This window comes from Ailuropoda melanoleuca, chromosome 8 (genome assembly GCF_002007445.2).
Source record: "Ailuropoda melanoleuca isolate Jingjing chromosome 8, ASM200744v2, whole genome shotgun sequence".
NCBI lineage: Eukaryota > Metazoa > Chordata > Mammalia > Carnivora > Ursidae > Ailuropoda > Ailuropoda melanoleuca.
Window position 1 is genome coordinate 20180767 of NC_048225.1, and position 23466 is coordinate 20204232.

A 23466-nucleotide genomic window follows, 5' to 3' on the forward strand; every position below is an offset into this window, starting at 1 on the left:
TACAGCCTCAGTTTTTGATGTAGTGTTCCATGATTCATTGTTTGTGTGTAACACCCAGTGCTCCATGCAATACGTGCCCTCCTTAATACCCATCACCGGCCTATCCCAATCCCCCACGCCCCTCCCCTCCGAAGCCCTCAGTTTGTTTCCCAGAGTCCATAGTCTCTCGTGGTTCATTCCCCCTTCTGTTAACCCCCCCTTCATTATTCCCTTCCTTCTCCTACCGATCTCCCTGCTATTTCTTGCATTCCTACCAGCAGTGAATGAGAGTTCTTATTGCCCCACATCCTCGTCAGCATTTGGCATTTGTCAGTGTTATAGATTTTGGCCATTCTAATAGCTGTGCAGTGGTATCTCATTGTTTTATTTTGCATTTTCTTGGTGACATATGATGTAGGTCATTTTTTCATTTACTTGGTTGCCATCTGTACAGTTGACCCTTGAACAACATGGGGGTTAGGGATACTGACCCCCCGTGCAGTTGATGGTTTGCATATAACTTTTGTCTCCCCCAGAGTTTAACTACAAATAGCCCACTGTTGCCTGGAAGTCTTATCAATGACATAAATAGTTGATTAGCACATATTTTGTTTGTTAATGTATATATCATATATATATATATATATTCTTACAATAAAGTAAGCTAGAGGAAAGAAAATGTTAGTAAGGAAATCACAAGGAAGAGAAAATATATTTACATTACTGTAGTGTATTTATTGAAAAAAAACCAAATGTATAAATGAACCCATGTTGTTCAAGGGTCGACTGTATGTATGTATGTACAGTATACATACATGAAGAGAAAGAGAGAAAGCAAATGTGATGAAATGAGAACAGCTAGTGAATCTAGGTGACTAATAGGCATGTTCATTGTATCGTTCTTTCAACTTTTCAGTAGGCTTGAAGTTTTCCAGAGTAAAAAATTGGGAAAGAAAGTATAGGATTGAAGACCCTCACAGTCAGCTCCAGCGTGAGATGGTTCTCCCTCACACTTGCCAGAGGAGGTCCCTAAAATCTAGGGCTTTGTGACGGAAGCAGCTGGATTACTAGGGACTGCTTATCAAGCAGCTTCCCAGTGGGGCTGGATTGAGCCGGCTAATTGTGGGATGTCAGGCTGGATAGATTCTAGTTTGTCTGATACCAAGAAAAAAATAGGTCCTATATTTTAGGTAACCCTGATAAGATGCCTCTATGGATATGAGTAGTAGTCAGACCCAGGGGATGAAGCGGGGCTAGGAAAGCTGGACAGTTGGAAAACCTGGAGCACCATGACAAGGAGGGGTCTTCTCCTGAATAGCCTTTTCCTATCGCGATAAGCTTGTACAAAATAAAGCACCAGGCACAGAGGTGCTGGCCACCAGTTGCAGTGGGAGCGGCCGGCACTCAGGCCTGAGCGAGAGTAGGTGAGTGCCTGACAATCAGCACCTGAGTGGTCTGCAGAGGATTTTCTCTGGCCTCCTGTGCGGGCCACAGGCTTTGACCTCAGGTCCAGAAGGCCTGGGGTAATTTCTGATCCCACCACTCGCATGCTGTGAGGCTGATTCCTGTTATTCTTGTTTACACAAAAAATGCTGACTTCCCTCCAACCTGCCTTATTGATAGGCTACAAAAACTGAAAACAAACCATGGAAGGGCCTTTTTAACTCCTAAACAGCGAGATTACCTGTTACTATTACTTTCTAGGCATGAAGCAATTTGTTTTGCAACTTCCCCTGCTTTTTAGGTCCAGCTCAACTAGATATTTTTTTAGGCTTTGAGTAGATTTTCATTATGAAGTTGTAGGAGTAAAGCTCTTTGATCCTCTGAGGAAGCAGGATTGAGATACTTTGAGATGCTCATTTTCTCCTGAACAGAGAGTGGCAGAGGATGATACCCTTTTGATATATGCCTTCACTGGGGACACAGATCCCCGGAGGCCAGTAGTGACTCACCTGCGCTGGCCACAGTGTCAGTGTCCTCGCTGAGCAAATACTGGCAGCTATCTGCCGGAGTGCTGCAAGGGGAGGGAGTCGGGACCTCCACGAGTCCAGGAGGTCAGCCTTGGCATCTCAGGGGCAGCAGAACTGACAGAGTGGAAGGGGAGTCCTGCCTTTGATTGGTCTTCAGGAGGAGAGGATTGAGTTAGTGGGTATGTGCCACAAAAGTTTAACTCAGCGCAAGGGAGAACTTCACGTGGCCCTGTCCAAGTTGCAGTGGTTGCGCGGGGCTCCCCTGTACTAGAGTTAGTCTAGCACAGCTCCATCACCCCTCCTGGAGGCGGTTTGGGAGAAGATGCACCATTGGCCAGAGAGTTGGATCAGATGATATGCTAGGGCTCTCCCAACCCTAATAGTCTGAGCCACTTTTATCTAGCAGTGAATTTGAATTAACCCATCCTCTGCTTTCTAGCCCTGAGATATTTATCAGCTTTCTGAGCCTTACTTTTGTCAGCTATGAAATAAGATTATTAACATCTTAATAACATTGTATCTTTCACAAGGTTGTTTTAAGTATCATCAGAAATAAATGATGGGGCGCCTGGATGTCTCAGTCAGTTAAGCATCTGACTCTTGATTTCAGCTGAGGTCATGATCTCTCAGGGTTGTGAGATCTAGCCCCACATTGGGCTCCACGCTCGGGGGATCTGCCTCAGGTTCTCTCTTCTCCTCCACCTGCTCCCTCTCCCCCCGCTTGTGCGCTCTCCCCCTCTCTCATTAAAATAAATAAATCTTAAAAAAGAAAGGAAGAAAGAGAAAGAAAGAAAAAAAGACGGAAGAAAGGAAGGAAGGAAAAGGAGGGAGGAAGGGAGGGGAAATGATTCCTAGTGAAATCATAAATGTTCTCACCTCATTCTCAGTACTCTGCCCACAGTTCCAGGGTGATGAAGTGAGTGCCTGGACTGGCTATCCCATGGTTCAGAGAAAGGATCACATGTGCTCAAGGGGTCAGCACTAAATCAGATTTCAGTAGCCATCCTCCATCCATGGTTACCACTTTGGCCCTTTTTGTCTTCCCTGTCCCTATACTTTTGCTCTTCTCTTCTTTCTTTCCCTTATATTCATTCCACTAGCATTTTCTGATAGGTTGCTATGTCCCAGACATCTGCTGGGCCAAGGGGAGCATGTAAATGATTTCCAGTCCTGCAAGTGTGTCTTGCCTGGTGCAGGGAGAGCACAGAGAAGGGATGAGGTGAGCAGTGCTCTAAGGGAGGTTTGTGCAGTGGGCTCACAGGGTGGCAGTCCTTTGGCAGGACATGGCTGGAAGAGCAGAGGCTAGACAGGGGTAGTGTTGGCCAGGAAAAAGACATTTGGGCCTGTCTTTGAAGAATAGATGATGATTTTCCAAGTAGAAAGGGCCAAGGGAAGGCATAAACAAAGAGCACGTGGATGTGTCATTGAGCCCTGTGGGCTTTGCTTCTCTGCCCCCATCCGTAACCAGCTCCTCTCCTCTGGGCAGCTCCCACATGCAGCTTCTTTCTAAGCAAAAAGATTTGAAAGCTATGGACAGTTTTTGGAAATACTGCTGCCTGCTCATTGGGGTCTGTGAAATATTACTGTGAAATAAAGGCAGTAATTGTCAACCCTGGCTGTGTACCAGAATTTCCTGTGGTTTGTATTTGGTTTTGTTTTACTTCAAGTTTCCTGGCCTCACCTTTCATGTATTCTGATTTAGTAAGTCTGGAGCGAGACCACGGAAATTGCTATGATCTGCTTTTACAAACTTGGAAGTAGAAATATTGTCACATCATCTTTGTTTTTCCAGTTCCTCACTAAAGACTACACGTGTTTTATTGCAGGAAGCTCAGTATCATCTAGTAAAGATGCTCATCGTGCTTCAGTTTTCTGAGAAGCCTAAAGGCTTTAAGTTCTAAAAAGTGAAGGAACTGCTGTGGGTGGGATTAGCCCCGCCTTTCTTCCCAGAGGAGAGAGAATGGATAATGAGCAGTCCACTACTTATCTTCCCTGGGCCTCAGTTTCCTCATCTGTGAAATGGGAATTGAAACAGCACTCACCTCATTAGATAGTGATGAGGACTAAAAGAGCACAGAGAACATAAGAGCACATAGTAAGTGCTCAATAAATGATGGCTGTCATTGTAGGCCTGCCTAGTGGTTAGCGGTGTGGGCGCTGGAGCTAGACTGCCTGGCTCACAGCCTGGCAGCTACTCTCCCTATAACCTCCGTGGCTCAGTTTCCTTCTCTGTACAATAGGGGTGGTCATGACTCCCTCACAGAACTGTTATGAAGTGTTACCAAATGAATAAGTGCAAGACACTGAGATCATTGGTGGGCAAATAACACCAGAGAAATATTAGCAGTATTATTACTTCTGCTGTGACCTCTCACTGCCTTACAGTGTTGCTGTTGGACGCTGGTCCTACCCTGTCATCAGCTAGTGCTTATCAGCTACTCCTAGTGGCCTTTTAGGCCCAGCTGTGGCCCTTCAAGAAGGGAACATCACCTCCCCCTTTGCTAACCATAGCCATCGGTACCCTGAGTTGGTCTCCTGATATAGCAGTTCACCTATGCAGCATCCTGCCAGGGTACCAGCCAGCCCTGCAATGCTGAGTCAGACCCAGTTCTAGCTCCTCCTGCCATTGGAGCCAAAATCTTCGTTCTCCCACCTCCTTACCCACAGAGACCCACCCTAGGGTCCACAGCTTTTCTGTGGCTGTCATGGAACCTAAAGGGTCTGAGGACCTCCCTGTCCCCCGTGAGGTTAGTCTTTTAAAGGAAATTACCAGGGTAAGTCCTGGGGTCCCCACACCCCCTTTGTTCAGATGGCTGCCTGTCCTCTGTGGTGCCAAGTGATTGATGCTCATTAGTGCTATTCTCCAAGGGATTACCAGGTGCTAACATGTGGAACCATTGCTGGGGATTTTAAGGCACTGTTTTGCTTCTTAGAGGAGGAGGTGAAACCCACACATCTAATCTCTGCTTGGAATCCATATTATGTGTTAATTTTTTTAATACCCCATGCATGATTCTGATATCCAGCCAAGGTAGAGAATCACTGAAATAAAGAAGACTGAGACTTAATGGTTATTAAGACTCTCCTGTACAAGCTGGCAAGCTGTGAGCTGACTCTGATTCCCCAGCGTGCAGCAGACTCGCCCGGGCGGTCTGCTTATCATACAGATTCTCAAGTCTTGCTGATTCAGTAGGTCTGGGAGCGGAGGAGTGGGGAGGAATTCCAAATCCTAGTGAGATGCCAGGGGAAGGGTCCCATAGGGAGGGTACGGACAAAGTGGGTGGAAGGCTGCCTGTACAGTCAGCGTAAGCAGGAAGTTGTGCGAGGCAAGGGAGGTATCTTAGGTAGTAGTTGTCATCATAAGGCGGAAACGTAGTGCGGCTCTCAAAATTAAATCTCAAGTCTCTTGTCAAATAATACATTCCCTCTGTGGATACCAGGGAATATTTTCAGATGGGAGAAAATGTATGTCCAAAATAGGAATCCCAATAGCAGAACCCTCCATGGGAGGGAGAGGAACCCCTGGGAATTCAGGCTGGGGAGACAGCTGCTGCCAGTGGTCAGCAGGGAAAGGCTGGGGCTCTGACCACCTCCTAGCTCTTTTCTGTCGCTGGACTGCCCTCTGTCCACTTCCACCCACGGGTATATCAGATAGATGACCACATGAGCACAGGGAAAAATATCCTCCCCATCAGGAAAGCATTCTCATGTGCTGCCACCACCACTGGTTTCATTTCCAGGGATATCAGGCTGAGCAAGCCTGAATGAGGTCAATGGGAGCCCTCTCTGGAATTTTTGAGAAGCTGTAGAAGGCACATGCCTGGTCGCACCTTGAGTTCTTTATGTGAAACCTTTAGTTCTGACAGTTCACGTTTGCCCCCCTGACTCACTGTGCATGGTTTTGTTTTTTGTAGCAGTGCTCACTGTGAGAAGTGAAAGAATATTTCCATCTGGTCCTGAAATAATCAGCAAGGAAAACCTATCCAGCCAGGAAGTAGGTAACTGTGGAATCAAACCACGCTCAAATGCTACCACCTCCAGAGCCCACACCTCAGGAGTCACTCCCACTTCTCTGTATCCTGGCAGTGACCCTAACATGTCTCCTGACCCCCGGAGAACCCTGTGATAAAGAACTCAAGTCATGGGACAGGAGCCTCTGAGGTATCACCATTTCCAATACAATGTCAGGCTACCAAAAGGAGTCCTTTGCTCACGTGGTCATGCTTTCAAACCTCTGACCACTTCCCAAGGAAGGTTGGGCTAATATTTGGGGGCTGAAACAGTAGCCTTCCTGAAACAATGGTGAGAAATTACTGGAAAGTTATGTGATTGTCTGAGTTGAACCAATTTGTCAAAGATCATTTTCCTTTTCACTCATCACCTTCCCCACATCCCACGAGAGAGTCCCCAGAGCACAATAATCCTTTCCAGAGACACAATCTAGAGACACCGAAGAAAAGGAACAAAAGTGAGGCTAATTTTGACTTTTCTGGGACCAAAGAAAAGAAAAGCAGGCAGGCAGGTCAGGTCCAGCTCAAGGAGGCCAGGGTAGGCCTCGTATTATAGTGCCAGGGTGTCTGCTCCCATCACCAGGGGATTTGGAGAACAATGCAGGTGGGGGAGGGGGAAATGGGAGCAGAGTCTTGGCCCTGGCTGCAGTGATCAAAGCCTTGTCCAGGTTCTGAAGAGTTCTCTAAAATGACAGTCTATGGCTTCAGACTTGATTTTTTTTAAAAACTGTAAACTCCATACCACTCCTCCCCAATTAAATTATTAGCGAATTAAGATTCAGGGATTTCTTACAGACCCAGCAGTGGTTCATGCTCATCAGGGCTCTGTGAAGCCCTTAAAGCTGTAGGGTACTGTTGGTATGCGTCAGCACTTTTTTCTGGGGCAAGGTCCTTGGCTGTCCTCTGATTCTCAACGGCATCTGCCATTCAAAGCTGCGCACCTCCAGGAGGAGTGTCCGTCCCCCACGCTCCAGTCCCCTCCAGGCAGAGCTTCTGTCTCTGATGACAGTGCTGGTCAAATTTCAGTGTGCAGTAGTTAGCTGGCCATCATGTTAAAATATAGATTCTGATTCAGTAGGTCTGGGTGGGGCTCAAGGGTTTGCATTTCTAGCAAGCTCAAGTTGACGAGGAGGCTGCCGTTTCTGGGACCACACTCTCAAGTGGCAAAGCTTGATGACAAGCTGTAATTATCTCACCCCAAGCCTGGCTCATGGCCACAGCCTCTCAAGTCGTCTCTAGACCACTCTCCCTATGGCCACTGGAGTGATCTCAGTGCACAATTCGGATCTTGTTCTTCTCCCTCCTCTCCCTCCTGTGGTTCCCCTCCCTGGCCTCTGTGTTCAATAAAGTCACCTCAGAATCCATAAACAAAACATTACATGATTTGTCTTTGTCCTATCTTTTCTCCCAGTGTGCCTGTCACTCTATGAGCAATTAATTCCGTTCATGCTGGACTACGTGAGAGCAAGGACTGAGGGGTGGGGGAAGGGTGTGAGTCAGACCAATGTCTGTTCCTGCTGCTTCCTACTTTGTGACCATCTGAAGTCCAGTTTTTTCATATGCAGAATGGAAATAAAAATAGCTACCTCATGGAGTTACCATGAGGAGCAAATGAGATACTGTATGTAAAGCATTTAGCACGGTGCCCACACATAGCCACTTCTCAGTAAGCAGTGGCTGTTGTGACTTAATCATAAAATGCTCTGGAGTTTCCATTTGTCACATGATTCCCTGGTTGACTTGTTCTCCTAGTTCCCCTTCTCTGCCTCCTCACATGTCACCCCCTCTTCAAATCCTTCCTGACCCCCTCACCCCTCAATCACCATGCAGTCTTTCGCCTCAGTTGTAACACTGGGTGATTTCTTTCTATACTCTGCCTACAGCAATGCCCAACGTGGTTTGCATATATTGATAATTGTCACTAGAAAAGTTAAATGAATCCGATTTGTGTTCTTATTTCTTTCTGTTGTGTATGTGTTATACATACCTGTAATACCTAATTTTTAGCTACAATGAATATATATTATATAATTGGAGAGATTTGTTTGGTTATTTCTTTTTTTCCTCCAACTAATTTAATCCTCAGTAACGTCTATTACTTCTCTCCTGACAAGTTGCAGATCTCAGGAGAGTATGGGATTAGCATGGGCATTACCTTATATTGAAATCAATTCACTCCACAAATATATATGGGCATCTTCCATGTACCAGGCACAATGAATGACCATAGTGAAGATCATCACATTTGCTTGGCAGCAACACAGTGTGTAGCTTTCCTTATGGAGGCGTTGGCTCTGCACTTCTGCCACCCAGGAGAGGACAGGGTCTATGCTGAGGCCTCCCTCGGTAAGCCTCATTGCACGCCCTCAGGGAGCCCATAAATACCAGGAATGTTCTGCTGTAGACCTAGGCAAGGATCCCTTGGAGCTATTTCTCAACTCCAAAGTGGTTAGGGCAGAATATTCTACTTCTCTGAGAAATCCATGCTTTTGAGTATTTGTACTCCTATCCAAGCCTTAATTCCCTAATAATAAAGGCCCCCCACCCAAGCAGTCTGTACACCTTACAAAGATCCTTCATGTACATTAAATGAGACTCATCTTTGTCACAACCCTGAGAGGTAGACACAGCGGGGTTCTAGATCCCTATTTTTTTTTTAAAGATTTTATTTATTCGACAGAGATAGAGACAGCCAGCGAGAGAGAGAACACAAGCAGGGGGAGTGGGAGAGGAAGAAGCAGGCTCATAGCAGAGGAGCCTGATGTGGGGCTCGATCCCATAATGCCGGGATCACGCCCTGAGCCGAAGGCAGATGCTTAACCGCTGTGCCACCCAGGCGCCCCTAGATCCCTATTTTTAAGTTGAGGTGCCAAAAGCTCAGAGGAATTAAGGGATAGACCCAAGGTATTATAGCAAGTCAATCAAACACTCAAAACGCGAATCCAGACCTGCTGACAGTAGGTCCAGCAATTCTTTCTGTTGTGATTGAATCTTGGGTCTCTGAGCCAGAAAAAGATGAAGCAGCATAGCAAAACCACCGCTGTGCTATTTGCTTTCAATGCATTTCCTGAAATGGGGGAGCGGACCAGTGAGGGAGACAGCTGTGGGAGATGTGGGGCCGGAGGGAGGGTGGCCCTTCCATGTCAGCAGAAGAGGAAGCTTGAACGGAGAAGATGAACTTAGTCTGATTCCTGGCCTTTCTCCTTGGCTCTGAACTCATGGAATTCAATGGGCTTCACGGAACTTCCTGCTCTGCTGGAAAAGGAAATGGCCTTGACCATGTGGGACTAGGCAGGGAGGCAACCAACAGGCATCCCTCTCAAAAGGCAAGTGAGCTGAAGTGGGAGCAGATTTTCTTGTTGTATGTGACTTTCTGTGGCTGTTTCCCATCAGTTGTCCCTTTTAGCAAAGCTAAAATTTAAATTAGGGCTCTTGTAGTTGATAGCAGCTTAATAGTAGCACCTGTGATTAGTGAGATCACCAAGGGGAAGGTGACTCTCAGCAAGTCAGTCAGCATGCAGTCCAACTGCCCTCCCGCTGTGGAAGTGTCTCTCCAATGCTGCTTTGGGATCTGGGGTGATTTTTATTGTGGAAATCCAAGAGGTTCCATAGATGGGAGAGAGAGAGAGATTCCATAAGTCACTTCTAGATGCTTTTCAGGGATTGGGGTTCACAAGCTCTGAGGTCCAATTCCAACCGTGCTGCTGACTACCAGAGTGCTTGGGCCAGTGCCTGGACCTGAGCCTCTCTGCTGAGAGCTGTAAATGATGATGGGTTAAATGATTTCAGCTTTGAATGCACATTTGAATCCACCTGGGGAGCTTTCTAAACTATACCTAGGCAGGGGCCCTGCCCTCAGATCCTTACTCAATGGTCTGGGTGAGGCAGGGGACTGATCCTTGTTACAGGGTCTCCCAGGTGATCAGTTGTATAGTAAAGGTGAAGAAATGGGATGGGTTAATCTCTGAGCTCTCCTGAAGACCTGGGGGAGAACTCAGGTGTCCGTCTGGTCCATAGTCCACAATGTACCATGTGGCCATTCTAGCCTTTAAACTCAAGGTCATGAAATCCAGAGCAGAAAGCACGGTACAGAGGCCACTGTCCAAGTCCCTTATTTTGAACTGGCAGGCCCCCTGGGGAGCAGTGTGTTCCAGGCACATCGTAAGGTAGAGCAAGCAGCTGTCTAGGCATTCCGCTCCCAAGCCTGTGGCCCTGTCTTAATGTCACACAGCTCTGAAGGAAGCCATGGGAATTACTGAAGGACAAAATAACACTTTTGCCCAGTTTCCCTTATAAGCCTTTCACCTAATGGTGTTTTGGAGTTCGGTGAATATTTACTCATTCCTTCTGCACTTAGTAACTACATGTCCAAGCTCCAGAGAAGCAGATTATTCTTATCCACAGATGAAGAAACTACAGGTGGAAAGATCGACACTTTTCCTGGTCACACAGCATGGTAATAACACAAGCTGTGTAATGGAAACCGAAGTCCTTGTTTTCCTGGAGGAAAATCCCTTTCTTTCCACCTTGACTTAGCTGTTCAGAAGCAGCAGCTCTTAGCGGTAGTGAGCTCCACTGAGAAGAGAGGCACTCCTGTCTGAGGTGCTCCTGCCCTGGAAGAAGAGAGAGTGCATTCTAGGCAACACTTCTCTAGCAGGGGGCGGCTGTGCCTTTGGCACCTCAGCATCTCTCCCATGTTTACCAAGCCCTTTCACATCCTGTCCACTGGTTTACCCTGCCCTTCTGTTCAGGACGAACCGTCTAGGCTGTCCCGAGCCACGTCAGTCCATCTGGAAAGGCAAAATGGCAGGGAAGCTCCCACCAGGGACGGAGGAGGCGATGAAAAGGAAACATGCTGGGCTTTTGGGTGTCCTGGGGGTCAGCAGAATAGCTGCAGAGGTGCTGCGGCAGGAAAGTGTAGTGGGCCAACGTGGAAGCTCCGGCTGGCTCCTGCTGCTTGTTGCGTGTCACAGCACATCCATATTTCTGGCGGTTTACAAGAGTGAAAAGACTGTTTTCATGCAAATCTGCTATGTCAATGTAGATTTCTTTTTAGGTTTGCTCAGTGGAGAATGATTTTTGAAGCTGTGCTGTTGTTTCACTCCCCCTTCCCACTCAGCTCTAAATTCATTAGCAGCCACAGAAAATGTGCCTCCAGAAACTGTGCATCCCAGAGACATGTGTCAAGCAAAGAGTTTGTCCAGCCCAGCAAAGCAGCTTGGTGTGGCTTTGCTTTGAAGATTCCAGCTGATGCGTCCCTTTTGGGAAATTATAAACTCTCCATCTATGGAAGGTTATTGGATTGGGCTGATGAAAAATCCGATAGACCAAGAACAGCATCTATAGACCGCATGGCTGGAATAGCCAAGACAGTGAACCACCTCAGTTAGGCTTGGGCCTCTAACGGTTGCCTGCCCTTTAGCATCCTGTCGGTAGTGCTCTGATCTGGCTCTCACTGACCTCTGTCATGCCAGGTGTGACAGCCAGCCTCCAAGGTGACCCCCAAAGATCCGCATTTCTTGGTATCCACACCTTTGTATCGTCCCTGCACACAACAAAGAGGGCTGATCCACGTGACCAACAGGATATTGCAGACTGATGGTGTGTGCATTCCCAGGCAAAATCATTAACAAGAATTGCAGCTTTCGCCTTGGCCCCTTGAATTACTCGCTCTGGGAAGCCAGACACCCTGTTGTGAGGACATTCAAGCAACACGGTAGAGATCATGTCAGGAGGAACCAGCTTCATGCTAGAACTTGCCAGGCACATGAATGAGCCATGTCCGGAAACATCCTCCAGGCTCAGTTAAGCCTCCAGATGATTCTAGCTCCTCAGCATTTGAGTCTCAGCTGAGGCCTCGGACATCATGGAACAGAGATAAGCTGTCCGCACTGTGACTTGTGTGCATTCCTGACCCACAAAAATAATGGGCTAAGTCTTTATTGTTGTTTTCTGCCAGTAAGTTGTAGGGGTGAATTATAATGCAGCAATAGATGCCTCTAGCCTAATTGTGTATGGATATGAGCCATCATAAAGTTGTATCTGCAAAACACATCCCACTTTATAAAGTAATCATTCAAAGGTGAATTCTTCTACACCTACTTTCTAAATTGTATTCGTGTAGTCAAGTATTCATAATAGAGATGGGTTCTCCATTTATAAGTACCAAGAGGCTCAAATGCACCTCGCTAATGGAGGGGAAATGTGAAGTACACTAAAAGAGCCCTTGCTTGAAGAAGCAGTCAGCAGTCGTACTCCTCTCACCAGACCTGTCCTTAGCCCCTGGGAATCTGACTTGAGTTTCTGCCGCTCCTTTGGAATCAACCTCTGCTCAGTCATCAGGGGCCTTCTCATCTGTAACTCCAGGTGCACAAGTTCCAACTCTCCTGTAGCTTCTTGATTTACACCTCTGTTGACTTCCCTGATACCAACCTACCTTTGCTCCTCTATGGTCCACATACCGCTTCCTCTATTTTACTGGCAAATCTTTCCCCCTAAGTTCCTTTTCATTCTGGCCTTCTCTCAAGAATAAGCCTTTTTTTCTTCCAGACTAAAGAGAAATGGGCAGCTTTGTGAAACAGTGAGCTTCTTGTCCCTCTAGGCATTAGTAGTTAGAGGGCAGCCCTGTAGCAGGGATGGTGTGGGAGGGATTCCAGCTGTGGTCTCTAAAGCAGTAATCAACATTATCAATCTGTAAATTTTGAAGGGCTTAGGTACCAAGTTACCTTTAAGAGTATCTGAACCAGGACAGTTATAATCCCAGAATTCAGCTCATCATAGAGAGTCAGAGCTGGTTAGGATCTTTGAAATAATCTGCATGGTCTCATTCAAACTAAAATTTCAAGTCTCCATAGAGATGACTCCCATTATTTTCTCATGACTAGATGTATTTTCCAAGAACTAGTCCTAAGTTCCCTCCAGGAACCTATACTTCTGCCCCTGGGTGTATCCCATGGCTGTCAAACTCAGGCTAGGTAAATCAGATGCACTGTCTTCTTCCCCAAACCTATTCATCCTCTTACTTATCTCAAGCACACTGTCCTCTGGCTGAGTTGTCTTGTCTCTTTCCCCTGTCCTCCAAGTCTGTATTTTATCAGTTGCTAAGACTTATTCATTCTTTCTTCTTAATATATCTCTCTCATTCTTTCCCTCTGTTTTAGTCTGAGTTCTCCAGAGAAACAGAACTGATAATATGTGTGTGTGTATGTGTGTGTGTTTGTATACTTACCATATATGTGTACATATATGCTATATGTGTGTACATATACACTGTGTGTGTGTATGTGTGTATGATTTATTGTAAGGATTTGGCTCATACTATTATTGAGACTGGCAAGTCCCAAGATCTGCAAGCTGGAGACCCAGGAGAGTTAATGATTTAGTTGCAGTCAGAACCAGCAGAGCTGATGGTGTAGTCTCCATTCAAAGGCTGGCAGGCTCGGGGCACCTGGCTGGCTCAGTTGGTAGAGCATGTGACTCTTGATCTTGGGATTATGAGTTCGAGTTCCGTGTTGGGTGTAGAGATTACTTAAAAATAAGTAAATAAACTTAAAAAAATACAAAGGCTGGCAGGCTTAATACTCAGGAAGAGCCAATGTTTCAGTTTGAGTCTAAAGGCAGGAAAAGACTAATGTCTTAGCTCAAGGCAGTCAGGGTCCAGAGGAGTTCTCTCTTACTCTTGGGAGGGTCAGCTTTTTTGTTCCATTTAGTCCTTAAACTGATTGGACGTGGCCCACCCACGTTAGGGCAGGTAATCTGCTCTAGGTAGTCTACTGATTGTTAATCTCATCCAAAAACATCTTCACAAAGGCACCCAGAATAATGTGCACCCCAGGGTCCCTGAAACCAAGTTGATACATAAAATTAACAAACACATCCTCCTACATAGCCATCCCCATAGCCTCTGCCCTGGTTTGGGCATGCATTAATTTGCTGCCCCTACCAGCATTCTTAGTTTCTCAACCTATAACTAGATTCAAGTCCCAGCAGGCCCCAAGTTGAGATACAAAGTGTGACTATGAGGAGATATACTACACTCCAAAAAAACTATTTTTCCAATTTATATATAGAAAAATCTGGGGAGTATGTGTAGACTGGGTCATAAAAGGATAGGATCATGGTGGATGGAATATATGGATGGAATATAAAGTTGGATCAGATGGAATTTATTGGTATGGGCCCATTCAGCAGAGACTCCAAATTCAGTGTTTGAGATTGAGGGGTTAGAAGTCTTTAACAGTTTGATTGGTTGACTAAACTTTGGACCCAAATGTAGCCTACACAAAATGAAGTTAAATGCCAGAACTGCTTTGGTATATTGTAGAGGAAGGTATCCAAAAGCTTAGGAGATTGGTGGACTTATCATGTAAGACCTGTTCACCAACTCTGAGCACGTCAAGAGGGCACACCTTTCATCACCACTGTGAGAAATTTGTGAGGGGAGCCTCAGCATCTTTGAAGAGTTCTGTGGTCACTCTTTTCTGTAGGTCAAACATTACAGTAGGAACCGCAACCATCAAACTGGGATCCCTGATGCAGTAGGGATAGTGGGATTCCAGAGTGGCAGGACGAGAGGGATGTGGTTACCATAATTGGAAAACTGAGACAAAGCGATAATCACAGCAGTCTGACTCATAGAGACCTATGAGAGCTGGCTAGTAGATCATGGTCCCTTTGGGGGAGACTGAGAGAAAGATTAACAGTATAAAATTTTGACAGGGGGCGCCTGGGTGGCACAGCGGTTGAGCGTCTGCCTTCGGCTCAGGGCGTGATCCCGGCGTTATGGGATCGAGCCCCACATCAGGCTCCTCCGCTATGAGCCTGCTTCTTCCTCTCCCACTCCCCCTACTTGTGTTCCCTCTCTCGCTGGCTGTCTCTATCTCTGTTAAATAAATAAATAAAATCTTAAAAAAAATTTTTTTTTGACAGTATAGCAAGGTCCTTCCTCAAAGGGACCTAGATTCCACTTCATTCAAGAGGTTCTTGGTCTGTAAATTGGCTCACGTCTGGGAATTGATTGAAGGGCCATTATGACTGTTTTGGTGATCTAAGGTATATTACTGCTCATTCAACCCAAACTCTTACGCTTATACACAGGTAAGAGTTCATGTTGATCCATGAGCTGTGGTCAGTTGTTTGGCTGGATGCTCAGAGACTTGAAAGGAACATTGTTGGAAAGCTGGTGACAAGGAAGTCTGGGGAAGAGGTAAATGTACAGACCTCTCTGGGCAAAAGATATGAAGATATTTGTCTTCCATATTAATGCTCACCAGAGGGTAACTTCACCATTCAGTCAGTCAGTCAATAATTCACTCACTCATCATGAAGGCATGATCCCATGGGAGTTAGGAGCAGCCATATTCCTCACTGTCAAAATCCACCTGTAACTTTTGACTCTCCCGAAACTTAACTCATTACAGCCTGTTGTTGACTAGAAGCCTTCACAATAACATAAACAGTTGATTAACACATGTTTTGTATGGTATATGTATTAAATGCTGTATTCTTAAAATAAGCTAGAAAAAAGAAAATGTTATTAAGGAAATCATAAGAAACAAAAAATACATTTACAGTACTGTACTATAAAAAAATCCATATGTAAGTGGATCTATGCAGCTCAAACTAGCGTTGTTCATGGCCAACTCTGTATATTCTTTGCTGAGGTGTCTGGTCAGGCGTTTGGCTCATTTTTATATCAGATTTGTTTTCTTACTGTTGAGTTGTAAGAGTTCTTCGTATACTTGGTTAATAGTCTTTTATCATATATCTTTTGCAAATATTTTCTACTAGTCTATGGCTTGTCTTCTCATTCTTTTGACAGTGCCTTTTGCAGAGCAGGAGTTTCTGATTTTAATGGAGTCTAGCTTATCAATTGTTTCTTTTATGGATCATGCTTTTGGTATGTATCTAAAATGTCATCACCATACTCAAGATCATGTAGATTTTTCTCCTAAGTTATCTTCTAGGAGTTTTGTAGTTTTATATTTTATAGTTAATTCTGTGACCCTTTTTGAGTTAATTTTGTGAGAAGTGTAAGGTCTATGTCTAAGATTCATTTTTTGCACATGAACATTCAGTAGTTCCCACACCAGAAGAGACTGTCTTCGTGGTGTTGCATTGCCTTTGCTTCTTTATCAAAGATCAGTGACTCTATTAAGATAGGTCTATTTCTGGGCTCTCTGTTCCATTCTATTTGTCTGTTGTCCCACCAAAATCACACTGTCTTGATTACTGTAGCTTTGTAATAAGTCTTGCAGTTGAGAAGTGTGTATCTTCTAACTGTTTTTCTCCTCAATATTATTTTAGCTATTCTGGGAATTTTGCCTCACCATATAAACTTCAGAATTACTTGGTCACTATCTACAAAATAACTTGTTCGGATTTTTGGGGAGATTACATTGAATCTATAGATCAGGTTGGGAAGAATATATACTGTCATGTCATCTGGAAACAAACACAGCTTTATTTTCCTTCCCAATTTGTTTATCTTTTATTTCCTTTTCTTGTCTTATTGCATTAGATAACACTTTCAGTACCATGTTGAAAAGGAGTGGTGAGGAGACAATCTTGCCTTATTCCTGATCCTAGTGGGCAAGTGTCTAGTTTCTCACCTTTGAGTATGATGTTAGCTGTAGGTTTTTTGTAGATACTCTTTATCAAGTTTAGGAAGTTCCTTTTATTTCTAGTTTACCAAAAGCATCATAAATGGTGCTGGATTTTGTCAAATGCTTTTTCTACATATATTTATAGGGTCATGTGATTTTTCTTATTTAGCCTGTTGATGTGATTTATTATATTAATTGATTTTTTTCATGTTGAACTAGCCTTGCATTCTTGGGATAAATCCCACTTGGTCTTGGCATATATTTATACGTTGTTGGCTTTGATGTGCTAATAGTTTTGAGGATTTTTGTCTCTGTGTTCATGAGAAATACTGGTCTCTCGTTGTTTTTTTAAAAATATTTTATTTATTTGAGAAAGAGACAGAGAGAGCACAAGCAGAGGGAGGGCAGAGAGGGAGAGGAACAGGCAGACTCCCTGCCAAGCAGGGAGCCCAACGTGGGGCTGGATCCCAGGACTCTGATATCATGACCTGAGCTGAAGGCGGATGCTTAACTGACTGAACCACCCAGGTGCCCCTCTAGTTTTCTTTTCCTGTAATATCTTTGTCTGGTTTTGGTACTAGGGTAGCGCTGGCCTCATAGAATGAGTTAAGAAATATTCTTTCTGTTTCTGTCCTCTGAAAGAAGATTGTAGAGAATTGGTATAATTTCTTCCATGATTATTTGGTGAACCCATGTGGGCCTGGTGCTTTCTGTTTTGAAAGGTTATTAGTTATTAATTCCATTAGATATAGGCTTGTTCTCCAGTGTATTTTTCATTTCAGATATTATAGTTTTCATCTCGAGAAGTTTGATTTGTCCTTTTTATATCTTAACTTTTTGAATATATAAAATGTAGACATAATAACTGTTCTAATGTTTTCCTGTGCTAATTCTAATAACTCAGTTCTAGGTTGGTTTTGATTGGTTGTTGTCTTCATTATGAGTATGTTTTCCTGCTTCTTTGCATCCTTGGTAATCTTTGATTAGATGTCAAACATTGTGAATTTTACCTTGTTGGTTGCTTGGTATCTTTGTATTCTTATAAATTTTTCGGAGCTTTTGGGGTAGTTAAATTACTTTGGGGTTTTGCTTTTATAATTTATTAGGTTGTATGTGGAACAGTGCTCAGTTTAGGACTAATCATTATTCCCCACTGTGGAGGTAAGATCACCCTGAAAACTCTACCCAATGCCCTGTGTGTTATGAATTTTTCAAGTTTGATTGGTGGGAACAGGCACTATTTCCAGTCTGTGTGAGCACAAGGCACTGTTTCTTGTTACCCATTTTGATGATTCTGTCCTTAGCCTCAGGTTATTTCTTCAAATAGGTACACAGTGCTCTGCTGTGTATTAGAAGGAGAGACCCTGTAGATCTCCAGGTTTTCGCTCTTGAACAGCCTCCACTCTCTGGTATTCCCTCCTACGAACTCTAGTTACTCTGGACCTTCAGCTCCATCTTCTTAACTCAGGGAGTCTACCAGGCTCTACCTCAATACTCCTACCTTGTGCTACTGCCTGGAAACTGACAAGGCAGTAGGCTTGGGCAGTTCATAGGGCTCGCTTCATTTGTTTACCATCTGTCAAGAATCACTGTTTTTCATTGCCTGATGTCCAGAGTCATAAAACCCATTGTTTTTTTGTATTTTGTCTGGTTGGTTGGTTGGTTGGTTGGTTGGTTGATTTATCTATTTATTTCGTTGTCTAAGGTAAGAAAGCTTTTGTACTTGGATTCCTACAGCAAAACCTTTTTATATATTACCAGGGGTCATTGCCATTTGAGAGGCTATATGTTTACGTGAGCTGTGGAATAAACTCCAATCAGCCAGCAGGAATTTTTGAGGCTATTCTAGGGGTGCTAAACTGATTTCCTGACTCTCTTGTTTCTGGGAATTCCTCGAATTATTTGGGTCTAGAAGCTAATTCTAAATAATGATTTTATGAAATTCCTAACCATGTTATGATTTTATTCTCAGAATTAAAAAAAAGAAAGAGCAGCAACGTTATGCTGAAGAGCAGAGGATACTAAGAGTGAACTTTCATGAAGAGCTATATTCAGGGGAGAAGATGAGTGATATATTAGCCCAGCTAAAACTTGAGGAACTAAAAGGAGCCAGAGAAAAACAACAGCAGAGAGAAAAGGAATGCCAAAGGTATTTTGAAAAATTCTGCATGTAGTCCTGGCTCTAGAGGAATAGCACTATATTTCCCCCACTGCTGTTTCCCAGTACAAAAAGGAAGAGTCAAGGCACGGAGATGTGAAATAGTGTAAATGGTTGAAGTTGGGGGGCGTCTGGGTGGCTCAGTTGTTAAGCGTCTGCCTTCAGGTCAGGTCGTGATCCCCGAGTTCTGGGATTGAGCCCCATGTCGGGCTCTTCTGCTTGGAGCCTGCTTCTTCCTCTCCCACTCCCCTTGCTTGTGTTCCCTCTCTTGCTGGCTGTCTCTCTCTCTGTCAAATAAATAAAATAAAGTCTTTTTTAAAAAAATAAATAAATGGTTAAAGTTGGTAGTCAAATAAGGACTCATGCTCATTCTCTTCCTAGTGGTTCACTTAGCCTGACCATACTGTGTCTTTATAGATATATAGAAGCTCTGCGAGCCCGGATCCAGGAGAAAATGCGGCTGTATAATATTACTTTACCTCCACTCTGCTGCTGTGGTACTGATTTTTGGGATGCTCATCCTGATACCTGTGCCAACAATTGTATTTTCTATAAAAACCATAGAGGTAAGCTTCTTAAAGAAATGGTTGGGGTCTGGTAGCAATTCAAACAAACAAACAAACAAACAATAAATGTAGTGATTATAGTAAGTTAGCATTTATTGGGTGTTTACTGTATATAACCCCTTTACAAAACAACTCTGAGACAATACAAATAATTATAGTGAGTTATAATCCTTTTTGAGATCTGCTATTTCCTTGTCTCCATTAATGCTGGGGAAGTATTTCTACTCCACTGTAGGGAGACTTGGCTTCCAGGTCCTCCTATAAATGAAGAAAGTAGAGCTTGTGTTTTATGGCCATCTAAGTTAGGCCTCTATCCAACTGAATTCCCTGTTATCCGAATACTTTAGTGTTTTTTAACATAGACTTATTGCCATCTGTATGCACATTAGACTGCCAGTTCTGCCAGGTGACACTGAGGAAAGTGAGGATCAGTATAAACTCTATCTTCAGGAATCCCAGCTAGAGAAAACAGAGTCCTTCCTGTTGTCACTAATGTTTCTGTTTCCTGGCCTCCTTGAATATATATTGACGTGTGTAGTGTAGAGATTATGTAGGCTTCATGCACACACCAAAAATATTGCCACTATTTGTATTCCTACTGCCTTATCCGTGTGATACGAGTTTCTCATACATTCTGTGAGTTAAATTTTTAAAAACACAAATCTTATCACGCTATTCCTCTGTTCTAAAACCTTGAGGGTTCACTGTTACAGTACAAAATGTATGCCATATTTGGCATACTTTCTCTCTGGCCCCAGGTGACACTCCAGCCTTATCAAACTTGCTATTTCCAGTACCTGTCACTTTTTTTAATACCTTTTGCACCACGAATTTTTCTGCCTAGAAGGCCTTCTTTCCTTTACTCTTATTAATCCTTTAAGACCATCTTTAATGTTACTACTTCTGGAAATCTTTTCCTAAATGTTTTTTTCATTCATTCTGAACTTCATTCTGTGATGATATTTTGTATATGCCTCTGGTTTGAAAGTGTTAACACTGCAATTTAATTATTTTTGTGTCTGTTCTCTTCATTATCTTTCCTTTCCTCATGGAGTGCTTGGGATGTACTAAGTACTCAATATTTATTCAACGAATAGGCTAAGTTAATACCTATGAGACTTGTAGAGAAGCAGTACTAATGGGAAGGAGGTTGGGAGAGTGAGTAGTTTAGAATCTGACTTCCCTCCTCACTGTGCAAACCTTTATTTGCAGCATATACCCGGGCACTACGTTCGGTCATCAATTCCTGTGATATCCCTGAGGGGACGTCAACTGTTCGAGTCGCCATGCATAATTTGGCTTCTGCACATAGACGGACTTTGAAGAATCTGTAATGAGAATCTGAATCCAATTGTTAGTATTTCAATCTTCACTTAAAATCAACCCTGAGAGATTATTTAGGAAAAGGTGTTAAGATGTATAAGATGTATAATCTGGAAAGAAGGAGGGTCCCACGTGACAACCATCTCTCTAATTAGATCATAACCATTGTTTCAGTCTCTGCTTGGGAATGAAATTGAAAGTTGACCTCCAGGCTTGTGTTTTTGCTGTGAACTGTATAGAGTCTATTGCTTTAAAAATGATTAGTCAGACCAGTAAGAGTTTTTTTTACTTAGCTCTGCTCTGATCAGAAGAGATCATGAGAAATCTTTGAGATTATCTCATTTATTGTCTTTCTAAAAGTGTATCTTTGAATCTTGACAAGATTGCAGATATCTAGGTAAAGCCGAAAAGATGATGAAATGAGTTTCTGAGTGTCAGTGGCCATCTCTATTGCTGATAGCTTTTCCAGTTGTGTATAACAATTAGAGGTGAGAAGAATCTGAATTTGATGCACATTTTTTTCCTCAAGATTTTTCTCTCCTGGTTTTTTAACTTATTACCTCTTTCCCCGTTTAGTGACATTGGACTTAAGACTTTTCAATTTTATAATTTTGTATTGCAAAAAGAAGGTGAATAAAACCTCTGTCTTTTGAGCATCTTCTTTGTGAAATCATTGTGATGGCATTTCAAAAAGTGAATCTGAAGTCAAAGTGAGTCATCAAGTCCTGCCTATATATCCCTATCTTTTAAAAATCTGGTGAATGGCATAGCTACAAAGCAGATGAAATGAAAATTGCTATAGTTAGTGTTAGTATGAATGTTATTTCTTCAGAGTATTCCCTGACACAAAATATGAAAAAGTTTAGTATTGAATTAGAGATCCTGAGAATTCCTTTTTCTTACTTTTCTCTAATGGATCAGTGCTGAAGAAGCACTTTGGTTACGTCTCAAAAAACTTCTAAACATCTAGGCAGGTCATCAAAAATAAAAGCCAAAATTACCTGTATGACAAAATTGACTAGTTATTAAACCAGATTAATAATCTAGTTCAGTCAAAATCTTTAAGTAATTATATCCATGATTCAGCCTTTAGGAGTTGTATTTTTTAATAGTTTTATTGAGATATAATTTTTATAGCATATGATTAACCCATTTGAAGTGTACAATTTAGTGGTTTTTAGTATATTCTAGGATTGTGCAACTATCACCACTATCAAATTTTAGAATAATTTTGTCATTCTAAGGAGATGCCCCCATAATCCAACAATTCCACTTCTGGGTATGTTTCTAAAATAATTGGAAGCAGAATCTCGAACTGATCTTTGCATACCATGTTCATGACAACATTATTCACAATAGCCGAGAAGTGGAAGCAACCCAGGGTCAGTCAACAGATGAATGTATAAACACAATGTGGTGTGTATATAAATATGCAGTGGAATATTATTCAGCCTTAAGAAGGAAAGAAATGCTATCACATGCTAGAGTATGGATGAGCACTCAGGTCATTGTGCTGAGTGAAGCAAAGTCACAAAAGGACAAATACAGTATGATGCCACTTGCATGAGAACCTAGAGTGGTCAAATTCACAGAGACAGAAAGTAGAATAGTCATTCCCAGGGTCTGGGGGGAGGAGGAAATGGGAAGTTGTTTAATGCATAGAGTTTCAGTTTTGCAATATGAAGAAGTTCTGGAGATTTATTTTACAATAATGCGAATCTACTTAATATTACTGAACTGTACACTTAAAAACAATTACAATGGTAAATTTTAGTTTATGTGGCTTTTTTTTTAACCACAATTTTTAAGAAGAAAAATTCCATACCTATTCCATACGATACACTTCCCATTCCCTCCTAGCTCAGCTTTAAGCAATCACTTTCTGTCTCTATAGATTTGTCTGTTCTGGCCTTTCATATAAATGGAATCATACAATATATAGCTTTTTGTGATTGGAATCTTTTGTTTAATAGAATGTTTTTAAGATTTTTCCATGTCATAGCATGGATCAATACTTCATTGCTTTTTGACCCAGTAATACCTCACTATATGGATACCACATTTTATTTACTCATTCATCAGTTGATGAACATTTGGGCTGTTTCTACTAATTGGCTATTATGAATAATGCTGCTATGAACATTTATTGACAAATTTTTCTGTGGACATATGTTTTCATTTCTCTTGGGCATGTACCTAGGAGTGAATATGGTGGGTCATATGGTAGCTCCACGTTGAACCTTTTGAGGAACAGAAAATTGTTTTCCAAAGTGGCTGCACCATTTTGTATTCCTACCTCTGGTGTATAAGGGTTCAGATTTCTTCACATTCACCAACCTGTGTCCTTATCTGTCTCTTTGATTATGGCCATCCCCCTGGGTGTGAAGTGGTATCTCACTGTGGTTTTAATTTGCATTTTCCTGATAGCTAATATTGTTGAGCATCCTTTTATATCCTTATCAGCCATTTGTATATCTTATTTGGAGAGCTATCTTTTCAGATCCTTTGCCCATTTTGTAATTGGGTTATTTATCTTTTGATTATTGAGTTAAGAGTGTTAGTATATTCTACAAGCAGGCCCCTTATCAGACAGACATATGATTAGCAAAGATTTTCTCCCATTCTGGAGATTGTGTTTTCATGTTTTTTATTTCCTTTGTAGCACAAAAGTTTTTAATTTTGATGAACTTCAGTTCATCTACTTTTTCTTTAACCATTACTTAATCCACTACCTAATCCTAATATACTCCTATGTGTTCTTCTAAGAGTTTTATAGTTTAGCTCTTAGATTTAGGTCTGTGATTTATTTTGAGTTCATTTTTGTGCATGGTGTTAGACAGGGGTCTGGCTTTATTC

The 23466-nt window shown here is 42.8% G+C and overlaps 1 protein-coding gene across 10 annotated transcripts in view; it reads left to right on the forward strand.

Moving 5' to 3' along the window:
- CCDC15 (coiled-coil domain containing 15) overlaps positions 1 to 20640 on the forward strand; it is a 70267-nt gene extending 49627 nt beyond the window's left edge. For 8 of the 10 annotated variants that reach the window (XM_034666028.1, XM_034666034.1, XM_034666032.1 and 5 more), the window contains 3 exons: positions 18536 to 18712; positions 19139 to 19287; positions 20500 to 20640. In XM_034666028.1, coding sequence (XP_034521919.1) covers positions 18536 to 18712; positions 19139 to 19287; positions 20500 to 20621 — 448 coding nt within the window. In that variant the 3' untranslated portion in view covers positions 20622 to 20640. Of the gene's footprint in view, positions 1 to 15779; positions 15838 to 18535; positions 18713 to 19138; positions 19288 to 20499 lie in introns of those variants that run through there. The other 2 variants (XM_034666035.1, XM_034666037.1) reach the window with 2 other exon arrangements.
- Positions 20641 to 23466: the final 2826 nt, after the last annotated feature.